The sequence below is a fragment of the Myripristis murdjan genome, chromosome 19, assembly GCF_902150065.1.
Source record: "Myripristis murdjan chromosome 19, fMyrMur1.1, whole genome shotgun sequence".
Taxonomy (NCBI): domain Eukaryota; kingdom Metazoa; phylum Chordata; class Actinopteri; order Holocentriformes; family Holocentridae; genus Myripristis; species Myripristis murdjan.
In genome coordinates, this window is record NC_043998.1 from 13,682,668 (window position 1) to 13,703,832 (window position 21,165).

The 21,165-nt window shown below is 42.1% G+C and overlaps 1 protein-coding gene across 1 annotated transcript in view; it reads right to left on the reverse strand.

Moving 5' to 3' along the window:
- Window positions 1-21,108, reverse strand: part of baiap2l1a (BAR/IMD domain containing adaptor protein 2 like 1a) — a 34,709-nt gene extending 13,601 nt beyond the window's left edge. The window contains exons 1-6 of the mRNA XM_030078681.1: window positions 20,875-21,108; window positions 18,910-18,985; window positions 18,158-18,244; window positions 6,704-6,765; window positions 4,404-4,475; window positions 3,535-3,669 (exon numbers count right to left, since the gene is read on the reverse strand). Coding sequence (XP_029934541.1) covers window positions 3,535-3,669; window positions 4,404-4,475; window positions 6,704-6,765; window positions 18,158-18,244; window positions 18,910-18,985; window positions 20,875-20,925 — 483 coding nt within the window. The 5' untranslated portion in view covers window positions 20,926-21,108. The remainder of the gene's footprint in view (window positions 1-3,534; window positions 3,670-4,403; window positions 4,476-6,703; window positions 6,766-18,157; window positions 18,245-18,909; window positions 18,986-20,874) is intronic.
- Between the last annotated feature and the right edge of the window lie 57 nt (window positions 21,109-21,165).

Here is a 21,165-nt window from a genome sequence, read left to right on the forward strand (position 1 = left end):
TTGTCCCTTCCTGTGCATGGAGATTTACTGCCTGTGACCAGACAATGTATATAAGATAAAAGGTGAATCTGCTGGGTTTCATTAAGGAGGGAGGGGACTCTCTTATCTGCTGTAGCCTTATGATTTAGCCTGATAAGATGGCCGGAGTTTTGCATGCAAATCTTTCCTTGTGCAGCCTTGGCACTGATCAGAGTAACGAGCTGTTGGATGTGGCTCTTTGAGCAAAAACTGACTGAAGCACACAGGGGGAACCGTGGCCACAGCTTAATGTTTCTGTCTTTTTTTTTTTTTGTTGTTATTCTTAATCTTCTCAAGTCAGATCCTAGGCCTTGTACTAATGAGCTTTCTAATCAAAGCGTCAAGTCCATTTGTGGCTCTTCACACTGCGGGAAACCCAATCAGTCTGCTGAAAGACTCACAATCCTGCAGAGGAACCGAGAAAAATTATGATGTCTGTCACGCAGCACCCAGGAGCCACTGAAACTGACATCAGGCGCATGAAACTCTTTAAAAATGACTAGTCTACCCATCTGTCCCCGCTACCCACCCTCCCGTTACCCACACCTACCATCACTGTCTCTCCCACTCTCTCTTTCCCTGCAGGTTGTCATGGTGATGGAAAAAGCAGCCTGTCTCTAGGGGCTTTACTTTCTTGTTGGTGTCAGAGACCCTCCTCTCGTGTCTCATCTCACTCTCTGTCTCTGTCTGTCTCTCACTCTACCCTTTCTGACTGGCTGCCGGAAGCCCAAGTGAAGCACTTCATTTCCCATTTTCACTGCAAACAAGCACTCCGAGTCTCAGCGAGGGGCAGGATGGCAGACAGATAGGAGCTCATTATTTGCAGCCCTCTCGAGCCTTATGCATGATTATTAGAGGGCTGATCACTTGGCCTCCTCTCCACCAGTGTCGTTTTTATCAGATAATGGAAAAGCCATTCACACCTCTTAGGGGGAGGAGGAGGGGCTGAGTTTCAGCTCACCTTGCTTGGGAGCCCGGTTCAGGATATTTAGCTCCACCCAGATAAGAGGACATATTTTAAAAAGGTGCCATTGAGTGCAAAGACAAACAGAAGACTTACTTATATTATGCAACCTGGAGAGAAGAAAAAGAAATGGCACGCCGTGAGAAAGAGGTGGAGATCCAGTGTCTCAACACATGTTGCTATATAGAGAGAGACCACTGTACAGCCTTTCAATTAATTCCAATTCTAATTCCATTTTCTGATTAAAAATTTTGTTAAATGATTATCTAGAAGCAAACCAGGCTTACAAGACGAAACCATGAAAACAGCAGATAAATCACAGCAAAAGATATTACTCAGGCAGCCCCGTATCACACAAACACACACACAAAAAACACAAGTGCACAAGCCCCCTCTCATCTGGCCATATTGATGCACAGAGCAATTCAATTTTGTTGGCAGTGGACAGCAGGCAGAAACATCCGACAATGCACAATGCGCCGCGATCATATCAGGCATTTGGAAGCACACAACTGCAACCAGTAACCCACAGCCTCTTTGCATAAAAGCACGCCGCTGAAAACCATAAACCACACCTCCTCGAGCATGGCCTTGTAAACACTGGCTAGTAACACTTCAAAGTCAAGACTGTGAGCTTTCTGTTCGCCCAGCAGTGACTCTGTTTTCTGGCTACCTTAGTCATTTCAATGTGATTTTTGTGCGATTTGAAAGATTAGATTTGAGACCACGCTTCTGTGTCCAAACTTGGCATGAAAAATGGCTGTGAAGCTGTGAAGTTCATTTTCATCTCTCCCCTCTTTTACAGCACGTGTGCATGTGTGTTGTGGCAGGATTGTGCACAAACCACATCGAATTCCAATCACAATGCAAGCCTGAAAACTTCCACAACTGGTTTTGAGGATCCGATGGCAACGTTAGCAGCACAAGCTCAAAGTGTTTTTGTGGCTGGACCAGTCACTTTAAGCTCTACTAGGCATCGTCTCACAGTGACGGTTTCAATTGACAGTGCAAACAAAAACCTGAATTTATGTAATACATATAATATCCAGAAATAATAAAAAAGTTTTTTTATTCATTCATAGTGGTGCGCCACCACAGCAAAGACATTACCACCACTGCAAGAGAAAATGTTGTAATTACAGTGTACACTGTAATTAAGCCTTATTGTGACCTAAAACTTAAAAACGTTTAGTCCAAATGTTTAAAGGAGTGGATAGATTATGATTAACAATATTTTTAGCAGTAGAACCTCAACTTAGACACAAACAGCGACAGATATGGAACAAAAAACAAGAATTATCATCCACCCATGCAGGATAAAGTTAGAGAGGAAACACTTCCTGTTAAGAAAACTGCACATTGCTGGCTCAAATTCATCTATCTGGCTACACACTCAGGAATACTAAATGAGCAAGATCGCAAAGCAAACAATCTGTCATTGGTGAGCTCAGTTTTCTTTGCATGGAGTGCGTGCTTATTTCTGTTTAGGAGCCAGGTTTGGATTTTTCTCAATTAAATTTCAATTAAAACAGTCCAAAAAATGTAAACATCCAGGAATTTAACTTGGATTTTTAGTTTAGTTTTGTTTATTTGCACATAAAAAAAATACAGGTTCACAAATACGGTGTCTTGATGTATGGGTCTCAGCCTCACTTTTAGATTTAGGCAAAAAAAAAAGGGGTGCATTCTGTATAAATGAATTTGTTTAGTTAAGCTTTAATCCGGTGTGTGCCACTGTGACTACACGATAAAAGTTGCATTGAAATGACGTGTGTACTCATAAAGTCTGACTTTCCATCATCTTCCTTTAAAACCTTTAAGTCTTCATTCGGTAAAGATTAGCGCCTCTCACTGTGCTCATGCAACCTGGATCTCAGCTGGTTCTCGCAATGTGTGTGTACCTGCATGTGAGCATTCATGCATGTGTTTGTATGCATTTGGGTGTGTACCCTCGACACACACACACACACACACACACAGTCTGGAACTGAACATAGTGAGCTGAGTTATAGGCGTGGTGGCACCGCTGAAGCCGTCAGTCCTTGGCCCCGCTTGCAAAATAGCTTTCATGTGTCATTTTGTCCCTCATAGCGAGTGTTAAGATCTGATTTCTTTAAGTGATTCGTTTCTTTAGTGGTTTCACCTCAGAGGGAAGCCGAATACTTCATTTGAAGGTCGGTGATTAAAGGGCACTGTTTATGCAATGTGTGACAACCATGCACAGCGCAATACCCTGCTTTTGATATTATAATACAAGACGGAAAATGGGGAGTTTCAGCACCATAAAGAGTCTCAGTTCCTCACCGCCTCTTTTCTCCTTTGTAATGGTATGTGAGGAGCATGAGAACAATCTTTCCACACGATTCTCCACCCTATCGCATAAATTGTACAACTTGTCAAACTCTTTTTACGGGCATCACAACACAGGCATGCAATAAGTCCGTGTTTGGAAATCCGTGCAAAGTGTAAAGCGAGTATACAGTGACAGTCTGAAGGGAAGAAAAGGGGAATTGGTGCCCCGATATTCAAGGTCACAGTGGCTCCGGTCTCACCTCGTTCTCTTTGATCTCGTATTTGGAGGAGTGCTTTCCCTGGCTTTTCCTCCTCAGCTTCTTCAGATCTGTCTGGGAGCGCTCCAGGGAGTCCTGTTTCAGCTTGTGCTCGGACTGGTAGCGCTTGAAAGTGGCCTACAGGTGACATTTGACAAGACACGGGACAGGTGAAAGGGGGAATTGATGGGTGAGTGGACAGGAGGAGGAGCAGATTGGTGTTGGTCATTTCTCAGAGACAGAGCTGCTCTGGACTTTCACCTACCCATCCTTCTCCAGTGGGCTGATATTTCACGCAAACATGAATGGAAATTACATAATTTATTCATTCATTGATGTCCATGAAAATCTTGTGATGTATGCAGGCTACCCAACTAGCTTGTGGCTGGATTTAATTTGGAAACTCAACTTGTGTAACGAGCAAACCTACATAACTTAACGTGGCTGGATTACATTTTTTCAGTATGTGACAAGAGTGCTAGGCTTTATTGGCTTATTACCTAACACCATAAAAGCATGAAAGTGACATTCAAAGATCATGCATATGTAAATGACAATTTTTTTTTGCTGTTATTTAACTTGAACTTTTGTGCCACCACCACCAATTGAGGTTTACTTCAACCAATGAGATTATTTCTGCCTGTGAAGCGGCCCTGCCTCCGGGAAATATCTGTGTAAATAAAACTGCAATCTCTAGGAAGGGGATGAGTAGATGGGCACTTGCATTGATGGATACATAAATGCTTGGATGGAAGTGTGTGTAGATGGATGAATGGATTAGGGCAGCGGTGAAAAAAAGATTAGGGAGCCACAAACACACCCACAGAAAGACACTGTCTCCTATTTGCAATCACAGTCACACTGGCGCTTACATTCATATACTTGACATCCATCTCTGTCTTCTTCTCCAGCTCGGTGATAATCTCCGTGTGGAACCTCTTGAACTGCAGACAGAAAACACACATCACACGCTGTTGCAACACACACCATCACCCTGCATCACGACTCAACAAAACTCCATGTACAGAGCAGTCACATGGCTCCATGGCCATGCTACGATAAGAGTGGGGTGACCTGGTGGAATGCATGATAATGGGCTTCTGAGAGGATGACATTTCAGCTGCCAGGGCCGGCTTATCAGCCTGCTGAGGTTAAAGATTTACAACTTTCCCCGTCTGACAGATAAGTTAGAATGAAGCGCAGAAAATGCAGAGAAAGTGAAGAGACGTTTCCCTTCTATGAGCTAATACAACTGCTGGGGGATTATAGGGAATAATAGGAATATAGAATAGTTATAGATCAAATCTATACCATTAATACTCATGACAATGGTGATACTCTAATTACATTTGAACAACAATGGTCATCAGTGGGGGTAAGGGTTATATATTTGGGTGTTGTTCTCTGTGTGGGACACTTGTAGGGTTAAGCTTTGGCTTGTGCGCTGGTTTCAGACAGACAACTAAAACTATTTGCTTAAGATTAGGGTGGAAAGCGTAATATGAAAAGTTAATCACAGATGTACTTTTACTGAAAATGAGAAGTATTGCATACATCATTACTTAACTTGATTTAACTTATCTTATTGTGCTTTTTCAATGTCCAGCAGCTGCCTGTTTCAATTTATGTCAATAAGTAATAATTTCATGGTGAGGAGATACATTTGCCTCACATCTGATGCACTTTCACCACATTATTCACCTTTGAACATATTGTGCTCATTTAACAAAATGCTGTGACACCAGACTGCATTGTGTATTGCATTTGTTGCTATATTTACACCGGAGACACCTGACTTCACTTTACTTCTCTTCATCAGCAGGCATTTGAAGCATTTTGCCCTGAGGCAGCAGCGTTCAAAATGATTCTCTAGCTTCTCCACTCCTGTCAAACTTTCCTTCACCTTTTGGTTGCAACAGTGTAAAACTCTCTAAAATGAAAAGCATGAGCTGGGGGTCATCTGTCCTGAGAGACGGGTGCCGACTGGTCAGTCTCTGTCTATTGAGTATGTGAAGATGAGCTGAGAGGCGGCAGACTGCTTCTAGGAATGACGACTGCTTGGAGGACTGAACAGGTGAGCATTTGCTGTGTGAGTTTCTCGATGTGCAAAATTATCCTAATGACATAATTACAGCACAAACATATGGAAGCCAACAGCCGTGCTTGCGATTTTCTTAACACTGTTATCTTGAAATCATGAGTTAATTATGTCATTATAAATTAAAGTACCTTAACCTGTCATTACAAGAAAAAAAGTTTGGTTTTCTTAATTTAAATTAACCCCTTGAACTCCCTTAAATTTCCCCTTCAGTAGCTTCAAAGTTAGAAAACACATTTTTTTCCAGATTGTACAACAATGTCACATACATATTCTGTATCTGCTGGTTGCAACGATATTCAAAGCCAAGATGACATTGGCTTTGAACATTTCACTCAGTGAAATGCTGGCTGCAGCATTACATCAAATGGAAACTAATGAGATGTCTTGTGCATCTTTTTTTATATGTTTCCTTGTAATTCAGTGGCACATATATAATATCTCTGGAAACCTCAAGATTGTCACAAGAATTTCAAATAAGGTTTTGTGGGTTTGAACAAAACTTGACTGTGGAGCAATGACAACCTCATTTGTGGTTGAAGTGGCATTGACTGTGTAAGGTGCAGGGAGAAACTTTAGAATTTATTGCCTAATAATTTACAACCTAAACTTTTGGGGAAAGGGGGGAGGGGAGCAATGGGTATGGAGTGCCTTGAGCTCACTTTGCACGTGTCAGTAGCCCTGCTTTATAACTGGGGAACACCCCTAAATGCGTGAGTGGTGTCCAAATAAAGCAAAGTGCATCACACAGCAGGCAGAGGCAACTCCCCTCCATTGACAGCTGCCAAAAGGCATAACAGATGAGGTTAACCCATTACCACAAGAAAACAAAGCTTTGTTATCTCAACATAATTCATACAGAAGAGTAGAGGAGGCCCATCTCCATCTGCAACTCCAAGTAAATTGAGTAACTTGTTTAACTTATTCAGACTTCTCTGAATACAGGACTATACGGAGTGGAGTGTATGTGAGATGTAACATAATAAGAGGAAGGACTTATAGAGATATAGAGTAAGGTGAGGGGAGGGAGGGATGTTGAAACGTCCCTTTATAATCCAATAACAGGCTACTTACATTCTCCTCCAGCTCCAGATGGACTTTCCTCTGGGCCTCTGCAATCTCCATCAGGACCACACCTAGAACCACATCAGGAACGTGATTTAGCATTGTGTATTATGAGAAAGGTCATTGCGAATAATGAGAAATGGATTTTGAATATGCAGCTCTGTGGCTTTGTCTCCCGCCCAGGGTCAAAAAGAGCATTAAAGGAGGTGGGTGGTTCAGACGTTCACCAGCAGCACACAGCAAGACGCAGATTTGGGAGGGAACACAAATCATGATCACTTGCGAAAAAGCTCGGCCAACAGTAAACACTTTGCGCATTTCCTGCATAAACCCTCGCATACACTTCTACATATTTCACAGATGACTTATCTCCTTTCAAACAGGACAATATTTGACCACCTGTCAATAAGTAATCTCTACGAAATGCTCTGTTATTGTGTGGCCAGATACAGAACAATCTCCATTCACAAAAGTGCTACAGCGTAGATAGAGCAGCATATGACAGAGGACAATGGGAGTCAGTCAATACTGTAAACAGAAGTGGACAATCAGAGCTGAACGGTTTATAGTGCAAGTTCAGTCACAATGGGGTGAAATCTAGACTCAAGGTTTACTATAGGACACAGTCTTCTAGTAAAACCTGTCAAAGCAATAGCACAGGGCATCATATCTGGACATGTGAGATGCAGTCACACACACCTGCAACAATTTTTTTTTTTTTTACACCTTACCGAAACCATGTTAAGAAAGAAAGTGTCAAGTTGACCTGCAGCAGCATTATTATTTTAGGAGGTGAGATCAAAAGCTACCCATGTCAGCACACTCCACCCACACATGAATAAATGCTAAGGCAACATGCATGCATATACAGCAAAAATATTTACTTTAACAGGTCATTTAGTCTCATTTACAGTGTTTAGATCTTGTTTTTTTTTTTTTTTTTTTTTTTTTTTTTTTTTTAAGATAAATGGACGAATCTGCGGGTGGGAGATAATCCAACTTGTCTCCAATGCTCATCAACTTATTCAAGTGTCATTTTCTTGATACCAGTTGGCTGATCTGCCTTATTCCACCTTGTTTCAACACATTTATGCTTGAACACAAGTGAAACTGCATTGGAAACAAATGGGATTATCTCATCCCACTGGCAGATTTTTTTTTACTTGTTTGAAGAAAAACATGATTTTAAGACTGAATATGAACCTATATGACCTGTCAAGGCAGATATTTTTTTTGCAGTGTACAAGCGTGCACACATAACACCCAGTTCCTCCCTACATACACACACACTACAAACAAATGTAATGACCCCGCTGATACAGAGCTGTAGTTCTCTGATCCAGCAGGCCGAGCAGCGTCCAGCTACAACAACATTGCCCTCTGAAGGTCACCAGAACGTACTGGTAAATGCTGCCTTTGTGCTTTGACAGGGAGGGGTGATGCTGGGCGCAGGGGCTGTTTATACAGTCCCAACAACAGACTGCATGGGGTGGGACGGTGGGGTGGGGGGATGAGGAAGGATGGGAGGGGTTCAAAGAGGCCACGGGACACCTGCAGGTTTCACCTTTGGGGTTAAAAAGGTGTAAAAGCCTGCTTGAGGGCGAATAAATGCAACAGCAGGTTATTTCAACTCAGTATAACAGATGAAACATCACACAAATATGCCAATTAACTGGTGGATCTGTCAGATAAACCAGCTGAAGAGGAAAGAAAATGACTGGGATTGGAGGATTGGACTTGATAGAGACACGCGACTGACACTTGCAGGTTTCTTCTCCATGGTAACAAGGTCTGAGAGTACGACGACTATGGAGACAGTGCCTGACTGTAAAGAGTTGACGAGGCTAGGATTCATTTTCTGGTTTATGAGCTGGAAATGCCTTGTGCCAACACAATCTCTGCCCCGTTGGACCTTTATGAGCAGCCAGTGGGAGCTGCCAAATAATATGACAAATAATAATGATATGAGATGATGGTGGCAGAGCAGACATTCCCAGCTGACCTAGTGGCATCTTGTTTTCCAAGTTCAGCTTTATTTCAATAGTTAATTTCACTGGCGATTCTTTCTGACTAAGAAAAAAAATCACCTCTCATTCTAGTCGGAAGCAACACCTGAAGCTGGAAGAAGTCATTGTTACTGTCGATGTCGACGATGATGCAACATTTTCTGTACATTTTAAAGTTAAGATGGTTCTGTTGCTAGAGTGTGGAAAGTGGACTCAAGATGAACACAAGAGATTGAACTGGATGACTATTCATGTTCACAAATGTGGAAAAAACACCACCACCAGCGGCACTTTATCTTATCTTATCGCCTATCTCGATCTCTCGCTGGTGATTTGCTCTCTTTGGAAATTTTAAAATGTCTGTAAAGATAATCTAATCTCACCTCAACAACTTCAAATACATGACACTGCAATCACGTGCATTTTTACGCGCACAGGTTGACACAAGACCCATGTGGAAAACTACACATGACTCAGTCTTACGATGCCTTGATTCATTGCGACTACTTTCCCTACTCTGTCCTCCTTCATCGGCTCATCCTCCGCCTCTCCTCCCTCCCCTCGCTCTCTCAAATCTCCCCATACACTAAAGCAGATTGCTCACCATGAGAAAATGCCTTTTGACCTTTTAATCCAACACTGGTGGCTGCTCTCAGCTCTGAGCCTAAGGGACATGAGAATAAGCACCAAAGGATGAAAAAAAAAAGTTCAAATTGCATCTGGATGCTCACTGTGGAGACTTGAATTTATTATGTTAAAAAAAAACAAAAAACAAAAAACAAAAAATAAAAAACATTCAGCTAGAGAAAAAGAAATTCCCTTATGCAAGAATGTAAGTTATGGGCTCCATTATTACAAAATGACTAAATACACCCTGTAGTGACTACTTATGTAACTTTACAGAAGTCGGAGACAGAAATCATCCAAACTATTCATCCAAGCAGTAGCAGTGGTACATCAGATCACGTACAACTGCTGTCGTAGTTGGTGAATTACAGCTGCTCCTGACAGGATCACTAGTCTTGATTTGTTCTTTGTGACACCTGCATCAAATACCTGTTTTATGAGACTGCTGATAAAAAACACACAGCAACGCCTTAGCATTCTCAACAGGTGACGCAGGTTTATGAGCTGGAAATGCCTTGTGCCAACACAATCTCTGCCCCGTTGGACCTTTATGAGCAGCCAGTGGGTGCTGCCAAATAATATGACAAATAATAATGATATGAGATGATGGTGGCAGAGTAGACATTCCCAGTTGACCTAGTGGCATCTTGTTTCAGCTTTATTTTCAAAGTTCATTTCACCGGTGATTCTTTCTGATGAAGATAAAAATCACCTCCCGTTCTCTAAAGCAACACCTGCAGCTGGAATCATCATCTCCGTCATAGAAAGCTGTAAATCTAAATACGATGATGCAACAGCGTTTGATCATTGTGGCCACATCACCGAACGTGTCCACGCAGGCTTATTTATGGTGAATTATAAACCAACACCTACATGAGTCAGGACGGTGCAGTATCTCGATTCCTCACATTCCAACGCAGGCAGGGAAAGAAGACTGTTTGGACGTTGCCATGGAGGAGCTACTCCCTTCCTGCTATCAAAGTGATGTCACTCAGATCAGTGCTGAATCAACTAGGGTGGAAATACACTGAGTAGCACTTGTGGAGACATGACCTAACTGTTCCTCATGAAGCGGGCTGAATCCTTTTCTTAGTCACTATCTGTGTTATTGGGTAAGAAAAACCTCTGACCTGTAAAGCTGGGGTCAGACTCAACCATATTTCTTGGGAGGACCACAAGTCTTCCCATGTCTTGGCTGAGAGAGGGGCCACACCACACATTTGACGACGACCAATCAGCACATGCCTTCTCTCACAATCTAGCATGACGTTCACAGGTGAGGGTGAAGGAGGGGGTGAACAAATGAACAGTATCACAGTCAGAGACGCGTCGTAGGAGAAGAAGAATTTTGAAATGCTACACTTGAGCAACAAATCTCACTCCTTGGAACGGAACGTGTCACGCTGCACTTTTAAAGCTGCCCATGCGTTGCTTAGGAACTTCCTATTTGGACACGATGTATTACTGATGCCATGTGAAAAAGTACAGCATTGCTCTTCATGGCTTAAACAAATTCCACGACTCCTGGGCTCATGAAACCCTTCCAAAATCCATTTCTAAAACTGAAAAATGCATCGTCCTCCAACTGAAGGCAACGCTGTTTTTCTATTATTAAAAAGTAAAGATTCTGGAGATAGAGGATTTTGTTACCGCAGCAATGCACAAGAGTTTGTTTGTGTATTAAGAGAGCTGATGGCACTTGGCAATCATTAGCGCCAATCAATGATGCCTTCCCCGCATGTCAAGGCAATCATCAATTCATTATACAACAATGAAAAGCAACTCATCCATTAGTTGTTACTGCTTTGCAATTTGAGAGCATCTATTGTCATTCAGCAAGGTTCATTCTGTTTGCTGGAGATCAATAGCTGCGACAGCCTGCCTAACATGGAGCTATGACCTGCCATCACACCGCATACATAACACCATTTATTGCTCACACATGTAAACTAAGTCAGGCCCAAAGCACCTCAGGGAAACTTGTTTACTCAAACATACAACAAACCAAAAACTGTATATTTGCTGTGCGTGTTTTTCTTCAAATTAGACTTATACTAAAAAACAGAAACCTAGACTAACCCTTTTTATGAATGGCTGATGGCTAGTTTTGAGACGGTGAGTGAGGGCCTGAGGGGTCAAAAGGCATGATGGGACATTTTTTCATGAAAAGACTGGAGTGTGACAGGGTAGATGTTAGGACGTCATGCTTTGCTGAGCGGTAAGTGAGTCCCTGGTCTCTTTAGAAGTCTTTTGGATCAAACTCCCCGCTATATTGGAGAGCCCTTAGTTTAATGGTGGATGGAGAGTGTCTGAGGGCTTTTGAGGTCTGGGGTCATTAAGTGGCTGTTTGGGGAGCTGCGGAGTGTGACGAGAGAGTGACCCTGGGCTCTCAGGAGTCATAACTTACTAAACAGTAAGAGGATTCTTTGAATTAGTCCATGCCTGGTGTGGTGTGAATTTGCAATGGCTGCAGCCACGTACGCATATGCATCCACGCGTGCATGCATTCAGCCTCCTAGGGAGACAACTGTGGCGGCCAAAGAGAGGGGACATTTTTGTGGACCATCTGAGCGACTGAGCGAGCTATACAGCTGCTGATCCCAGCTAAAAACAAGCCGGTCTGTGTGGTTAAGATCCCTGTCTCTGAATCCATATGTGCCACATGACCCGGCTGATCTGGGATTAAATCCAGCCAGGACCTCCTGTCAAGTTTCTGCCTTATTCTGTCCTCATCTTTTTTTTTTTTCCTTTTCAGATGAAGAAACATATCAAGATGAGAGGGAAAGAAAAAGACGTAATCAGTGGGAATGCATGAGTTCTGAGACAAATCTAATCTTGTACCAAACCAGCCTATCGCCAACTGTGATTTCAGAGCAGGATAGATGAGTTTGCTCCACACGCCCGAGATAAGTTATGACACAGGGAGAGAAATGAGCAGGGCCAGAGGGAACTGTTTTGGTTCCCTGATGCTTCATGTCTGTAATAAAAGATAAATTACCTCTGATATACTGATGATACAGGCAGTGTTGTGGGCCACGCCTAGAGACTGAAGAAAGTCCAGTAAAACAAATCTAAGTGGAAGGTTTGAAATGTCAATATCCGTAACATCGACTTTGCTCTCAAAAGCAAAAGCCTGTTACAGAAGGTATCAGTGGGAAACGTTCAGCAGTCTCTCTGTATCAAATCCTTCATTCTCTGAGGAAAAAAGAAAAAAAAAACAGTTGCTGTGGCTGACATTACCATTTTTCTCATGCTGACAGCGCACCGCAATATTTCAAAAAACAATTTCGACCAAGGCTTGACAAACAGCTCAGAGAAAAGGTGGAAGGGGTGGGGATCAAGCTATTCTTTCTTCAATAACATTTTCAGTCCCTAAATACCTGCCGCTTTTCAAAGTGGACAGGCAACTCCCTGTTGAGTCCACTCACACTCCCTGCACAGGAAGAGTCTAATTGTAGACCCATTGAAAAGTACGACTTGTAAATATACAGTTTGATATATGATTTGCCATCCCACAGGCACAGTGTGCACCATGCATGAGAATGGGAACAAAAAAAAGGCATGCCTTGATTAATATCAAGCCACAGTAATGAGTGATTTTGCATGTAAAACCAGTGGCCTTAAAGTTATCATTTCTCCCTGAAATGATTTTTATTGCCATAAGTGGGTGAAAAATATCATCAGACTGAGAATCTGAGGTGTTTTGTATGCAGAGAGAAGCCTATGGGTTGATTTATCCTGAGTCAAGTGAGCAGTTATGCTGGATATTTCAAGCTACTTACCCTCACACAAGAGCACGACTGATCCAATCAGAACATAACCTTATTTTTTATTCCTCCAACGCTGCACTAAAGAACATGCAACAGAAGGAAAGGGCATTACGTGGTAGCAACAGCATTCCAAATTTGTGCTGGTGCCACTAATACTGACACTGATGGGAGAGGCAGTCCCTCGATATACCACTATATCTATGTTGTTGGGACTCTGACAGTACAGAGATTTGATGATATAACAAAAAACACATTTTACATAATGCAGATGCAGACTTGTGCTTTTTTTTTAATCCAGTGTTTATGTTAGTTGTCATTTATTAGTCTCAAAACACTGGGAGTCACAGTGTTAGCCACATTCAAAAATAAATGCATATAAATCAATATATCAAATGTGTGCTGTTGAACAATGTAACAAATTACCAATAATTCCATTACCAGGCTGAGGTTCAATTAGCTGATAAATGGAGGGCAAACCCATGCAGCGATGCAGCGACACAGTGCCCTTTCCTCCTTCTATACATTCCTTGCTGATTATCCTCCACTAGGTGAGAAGGTCACCTGTTAGCTCGCCAGCACGGCACACAGATTTTGTGTTATTCCTGGATATAAATCCACCATTTGACCGAGGATTATTCTATCAATGTTTATCACAAGTGGGACAAAGAGCTTTAATCTGATGGATGGAGCTGTGCCGTCTTTGGCTGACAATTTTCTCACATAAACTACAATCCTCCACGTACAGTAGAGTAATTTTACCACATGCACCTCGCTCTGGTCCAGGGCATTAGCTGCAGTGGGCAGCCTGTCAGGCTATCAGCTGCAAAGTTCAAAAAGAGCTGTAATAACAATGCTGAGACGCTGGTATGATCCAAAGCTATTTCAGTTCCAACAAGCAGGATATTTTCTTTCTCATATCTTGGTGGCTGATGAAGACAGTCCTCAAGAGTAACACGAAATAAGAAAATTCACACATTTAACTGTTTACCGTTCCTCTAAGATACATATACTGTATATATTGTAGTATATAGTCCTCTTGGCTGAAAAGGATGAGAGGGACCTGCTCACAACAATCAGATTTTTTCCATAACTCTGAAAAGCAGGGAGAAGACAGGTCGTCTAAATCTCTCTTTCTCTCTATGTCTATCTCTCTCTGTCTCTCTCCGTGACCCTGTTATCAACCGTGATATTTCGGAGCTTTTAAAATTCTAAAAAACTTTCTCATACAAAAGCTGCGGATATCCAGCTGTCTGGCGTAATTGCATAATTGTTAAAGGTCGGCCCATTAAATCCTCACAGACTGCCGATGTGGTTCTTTGAAGTAAGAGAAGTGGGAAAAAATTCCACTTCCAGGGGTTATCGAGCTGCCGGCCTTTATCAGGTAATTTGTTGATAAGCTGACGGTTCTCACTGTGAATTACACCATTTGTGTATTTCAAAGTCATCGTATGAAAGAAGAGGTCAAACAGAACAGAGGAATTGTGGCACAGGTTAAAGACCTGCACTCATCTCTGCTTTCTTAAAGCGTTATATTTCCTTTAGGCAGTTGTGAGAATCTAGAAAAGGTCTTGCCTCATAGGTAATATCAGCTGTGAGAGGACACACACTGCAGCTGAGTGTACTACAGAGTCATTCTGATGGGGAAAATTTAGACACACCGCTGCCATATAAAGGAGGACAGCATGAAGTAAAAGCCTCAGGTAGCTTTCTGCAAATACCTGCCAACCACGGTGACGCAAGTACTTTTTTAACACCGGTGCATTCACCAAGGTGAAAGGAAACAAATAAAAAACACCCATCACCACAGAGAAAAAAACCCTTACAGGTTTCTGCAGTGGAGAGTTAGTCACCACAACGCAGTGCATGAATGCATTTCGTCTGTCATTCCTGACAGAGGAATAGTTTAAAGGTAAAGCGGTGAAATTATCAGAGACAGACTGAGTTGAAATGCAGCAATCAAAGATGCATAGGCACAGAAAACAAGCACAAATCCTCTCAAAGTAAATTCTCCCTTATTTCCACAAAGTGCAAGCCTCCCCTGGCCTTCACACAGAGAAAGAGAGAGAAAAGACCCGGGAAGTGTTTGGCGAGGCAGATGGAGGGACGGGGGATGAGGAGAAACTCGGTGGGAAGACAGTCTCTTCTGTCTGTCTGTTTGCTCTGCGTGTTTGCTGCTTCGCTCTGTGAAATGTGTGAGAGAATTCACACCGTCTCGCTGCTGCGTCTATTCCAGGCAGTCAAGGAACGGCTCCAGCGCTGAGAGCTCTCAAAGAGGTGGGCCTTTTTTCTTTTTCACACCACCAGCCATGTTCGAATTGTTAGACGGATTACCGGCCGAATGAAATTATGGGATGGCACAACGTAATCTGAGCCAAGGGGATTCCTCTATTCGATCAGGTTTCCTTCTTGGCCCAAAAAATGCAGGAAGTGCAGACAAAAACAACCACATGTCTATATGTACACATGCACAGACACACTGCAGATTCAGTCAGTACATGCAAAACTAAGAGAAGAGGGGATTCGGGGGAGTTGCCTATTACATCAAGTTTCATCCTTTACCTAAACAATGAAGTGCATACAGGCACGACCACATTCACTTTCACACATGCGCAGACACACACAAATTCCACACACTCTGAGCCCGGCAGAGGAGGTTGATACATCAGAAAGTAAAAGAGCAGTTTCAGGGTGGTTTGTGATTCAAACCGTCCAGATTTTGTTTCACTATTGAACAAGAACAGGTAGTTTACCAAGTTAGGAAGTGATGCCTAACTTGGTAACAGGAAGGATGTCACATAAGAAACACAAGGATCATTAGGAGGGATAATTCTGCTCATGCTGAATGTTAAGTCCATTTTACCTTATGATGTAGTTTTTTGTGGCAATTTCGAAGATTACCTGTATTTTCTAAATACAGGTAAAACTGGAAACTGGTCCCATATACCACAATGTATTTACGATGGTTTATGACCGATAAAATTACTTAATTGGTACATTACTCTAACCCAGGCTACAGCAAAGGATTCATGTCTCTTAGCTGGGACATGACCACAAACCATGTTAGTGGCTGGTGACAGTATGAGGTGACCTCAGATATAAAGAAAAAGTCTAAGTGATGATTGTGGTGAGGGTTTTTGGTGAAACGAGTTAAACTGGTCACGTTAGGATACACTCCTGCAGTGTGTTTGTGCGGTGGCCCTCAGAGTGCAACACACTGCAACACATGCAAATAGACAAAACACAGGCGACTTCAGAAAGATCTTCATCAGTTTGACAACACCGACGTAGCATTTAAAAATTTTTTTGCCAAATGTCATATATAACAATGTATGTGCCTGAGTGTTATCGAAAGCAGTATTGCCACTCTGGAAAATTCTGCTCCTGTAATCATCCTGCTGGAGATTTATAAACATGAAATATGCAGGCGGCAGTGTGATTGCAAGCTGTGTCTCACACTGTTGTTTGATGAAAACAATCACAGCAGATTCATCTGACGCACAATTACACCACGACTTGGATTTGAAGACAGACAAGGATCTGCTTTTTTGGCACAGATTTTGTAGGTTTGAAGAAGCAAACGTCTGGAAATTGGTCTGACTTGTAAACTAGAGAGTCATCGGCCGATAGGAAGAATTTTTGATTAGGGATGGGACGATATCACAATTCACAAGGTCTCCAAAACTATATTGCAATTTGTAATGGCACCTTTTTGAGATTGATTACTAGAAAGATCTGTGGCTCAGGCATAAACATAATTCTGCACTGTCATACTGTGCTGCTTTGAACTTAAATTAATCTTCTCCTGTAATTTTTGTACAGATTTGGGAAGCCAATATTGCATATCGAATTATGCTGTGAGATCATTCCATTCCTACTTTTGAGTCACAAAACAATGTACTGGGTTTGTTAAGTCTTTTTTTTTTCCTTTTCTTTCCTTTTGGTTAATATTATCCATTTGTAGTGTATTCCTTCGTTATATTTTCACTAAATGAAAATGTAGACTCTTTCTATGTCCTACATTTTGTAAATCCTCTTCAATAAAACACACTCGACAAAAAAACAAAACAATGTACAACAAACTATGTACAGTGTTGTAATAGTCGACTAGGCGTGGCCTTTAAACGTTTTGTCAGCACAGACATGTCCTTGTTTTAGTCAGCCATCGCAGAAATTGGGTTTGGTGTTGTTTGGAGCTGAATATTCGGCAGAACACTCACAGACTATTTACCACAGCTGGAATTATGCAACAGGTATTATCTGTCCATTTCAACTGTCCAGCCCTAACATCAACCTGACCTTACATAAAACCAATTTGTGCATCAAAAAAGCAACTTAATGAATAATAACAGCATTGCATTAAGACCCCTGGACAAAACAGGTCAGCTCTGAATTTCAACACTGATAGGATAATTGGAGCTGAGTCACAGGCCGGGTGAATAATGGTACCATTCGGGAGCAGATAAACAGAAAATAGAGGAGAGCGACGGATGATGAATGCTATGATCGGAGCCGAGAGGTAGACAGGAGAGGAGAGAGGGAGAGAGGAGGAGAGAAAGAATTGCTGTTAACACTGCAAGGCTTCAATCAATGCCGTTTGCCCGTAACTGTGGGACTGCCATGTGTCTGGGATGACACTGTCTTGCAGGGAAAACATGTCACCGTTCTGATGGAGTCAAATCAGTGAAATTGTAATTACTTTCTGTTAAAAACTGGTTGGGGCATAAAAATGGAAAGATAAATAAGATAAATAACTTCCAGCAGGGATGCAACCTCAGTATCCAACACCCCAAAAATGTACAACTGTTTCAAGTTGTTTCAAATTTCAAGTTTGGGATGGGTTGCAATATTTATGTAGACTTCTGTAGACTCATTTCAATGCAACTTAAAGTATATTTCAACAGAAGATGAGGCTTTCCAGCACAACACTGGGTCAAGCATTATTATCCTGCCTCAAGCTCAACTTTACAGCAGACGTTGGAGTGCAAACAGAAACACAAAATCCCTGGAGATGGCGCTCTCAGTAGGTGGAACGGTTAACCTGGACTGGTATAAAAACTCACCGAGGTCCCTGGAGACGGGAGACACAGCAGCGTTCTCCCCTATCTTCGACACGGCATCGAAGTAGGCCTTCCCAGCAAGGGTCATCGCTGTGTGGAGAGACAAACACACAGCAGCAAACAGCACAGTTACTGCTTGGGAAGGAGGAATCTCTACATGAATACTTGTTATAGTTAAATGTATGCCTAAGGAGGCTGGACTGGATAAACTGTTATTACTGTCACTTCTCAAAAATGACTGAATAAGAAGGTCTTTATGTATTATTAATTATTAAGCAAGTTTATTCTTATCCGGTTATATTTTTATAAAAGGTGCACTATGCAAAATTGAGGATAGATTGGAGTTAGGACTTCACTACTTCTTTAAAAAGTGCATTAAAGTGCTTTTATTAAAATGAGAAACTTAAGAATGTTGGAGAAAGCCAACTAAGGCCTCAAGTCTTGGACGGTAGATATTGATTTTGTGAGGAAAAATCACTATCTGAGGTTCATCATTCATCATATTTTTTGAAAGATGAAGAAGTGACTTACTGCTTTCTAGAAGTGCCATAATTTATCACATTATGAGAGCAGGTATCACTTTTTGTCAAGCAGGACTTTTCATTTAAAGTGGGTGTTTATGGCACTCGGTGACTTGTTTGACTTGAAGAAGTTGTGCTCCCTTTTCCTAAACGTGATCATTTTTGCCAGGCAGAAAAACACAGCCCCCTCCGTCTTTTCCTTTTGTCCCGTTCCAGGATGACAGGTGTGCTTACCTGTGACTGATTTCTCATAGCTCTTCCCGAGGTTGACCAGGTTCCTTAGGCCTGGGTTGAACTGCTCCATCACATTCTGGAACAGAGAGCAGAGAGGAAAGGTTGTGGGACTCACACGTGAACTGTTATCAGCACAGTCGCTCTTTTGTTGCTCTAATTATAATGTATTACCAGTTCTGTAAGTCACTTTCCCCCCCACTCCCTCCCTCTCCTTCCCTCGCTCTGCCTCACAGACATTTCTAATTTCTTAAAAGGATTTGTTGAGAATAATAAAACTCACGGGGCTATTTTTGCAGAGTGGGCGGAGAACAAATGAAAGCAGGTGAAACTGTTTGTGCATCTGATCTATAAATAACACCGTCCCAGAATAATAAAACTTTCAATCGTTAACTTGACCCCTCGCATGCATATTTTTTTACAACTCCCTCAAAGAGCGAAGTCCCACACAAAGTTGCAGCTATTTGCAGCATGAACCTCACCCCCCCTCCCCTCCACTTCTCTATTGAAACGCCTCAACAATCAAGTGTTGTTCAACTCCCTGTCTCTATTCCCCAGGCACACCCTCAATAGAACAATGAGGGGGCAGGTATGACTTTACCAGGAGAAAGAAAGAACAGAGCCTAGAAAGAAAAAGAGAAACAGGTTCCTTGCCCCCCCCTTCCCCGGCTGAAACTGTGGCACGTTGTAGACGAAAGGCACGACTGTCTCTCTCTCTCTCTCTCTCTCTGTCACACATACACACACACACACACACATACAGGTTTGCATGACTATCCTAGTGAAGGCTTTCCATCGACTACTAACCTTTGACACTTACCTTAAACCCTCTCAGCCACATGCCTCAACTCAACTTTTACCCTGACAACATGATCCTAATGCTCAACCCAAGCCTTACACTGCAAAAGAAATATCCATGTGACAAGTCATTTAGTCTCACTTTCAGTGTTAAACAAGTGAAAACCTGCCAGTGGGGTGAGACAATGACACTTTTTTCCAATGCAGATCAGTCCACCAGTATCATTAACCAGTATCACCACTGGAAACAAGTGGGATTATGTCATCCCAGGCTTATTTATTTAAATTTTTTTTACTTTTTTTTTTTTTTTTTTTTTTTTTTTTTAGGAAAAACAAAATCTTAATACTGAATGGGCTGTGAGACTACATAACCTGTTAAGACTGATATTCTGCAGCATAACCCTTAACCAACCATAGCCTTAACACTTACCTAGAGTTGATTTAATCTTAATTCTAATTCTAATTTTCTGTTCCTCACAGGTTTAGACTAGAAACCCATGAGGAAATCCTCTAGCATTCACATCCTCAACCTCACCTGCTTATCACAGGTGAGAGGTGGCCATATAAACTTGATTAGATCACTCCTGACTAACCAAACAAGATGAGCTTAATCATCTAATGACTATTGATCACATCACCTAATGACTAATGACCAACCATACAGAGGGAGGACTGGTGGATTAGGAAAGCAAAACAAACAAACAAACAAACAAACAAACTTCTTTTCCTCCTCACATGGCTGACAGATGTGCTGACTGCAGTGCGCTTAGTGTATCTTATACCTCTCCTGTCAAAATAACAGTGTGTCCGTCAATTTGAAAGACTTTTGTTGTTTGTGGTCTACTTTAGAGGCTGACACTGAGCATCATGTGTGGAAAAGGAGGCAGAGCAATATAATAAACCTCGGAATGAATAGGCTACTAAAGCAAACGGCGAGAATAATGTGATAAAAGAGACAACAGTAACATAAAGCATTATAAAGTCCCTACTGAGCAGCACAGACACAAGTTCTTACCAGATTATTACGGGAATATTCCCAACTCAAATACTACACACACGCCTTATAGTATCACTGCAATATGAAGAACCGACTTGTCAGCCTTAACCACAAACGAGGCAGAATATTCTAGATTTTGACTCCTTCTCTGTGGTCTCAGTTACTTGACTCACCTTGTATGTGCTTTCAGTGAGCTTGCTCACATCATCTGGGTTCCAAGACATGGTGCCAACTTATTTGTCAGCTCCGACAAAAGAAAACAACAACAACAACAACAAAAACAGGTACAGCAGATGGATGGGTGCTCGGTAAATCCAGTGTAATCACTCAGAATGATAAATCCCGCAGCGGCTCCTGCTCCCGGTGTGGACCCTCAGTCCGTGCATGTGGACAGACGCACGCTCAGCGGTCGGCGGGCTGACTGAGACACCGCGCGACTTCCCGGTGCGTTTAGAGCGGAGGGC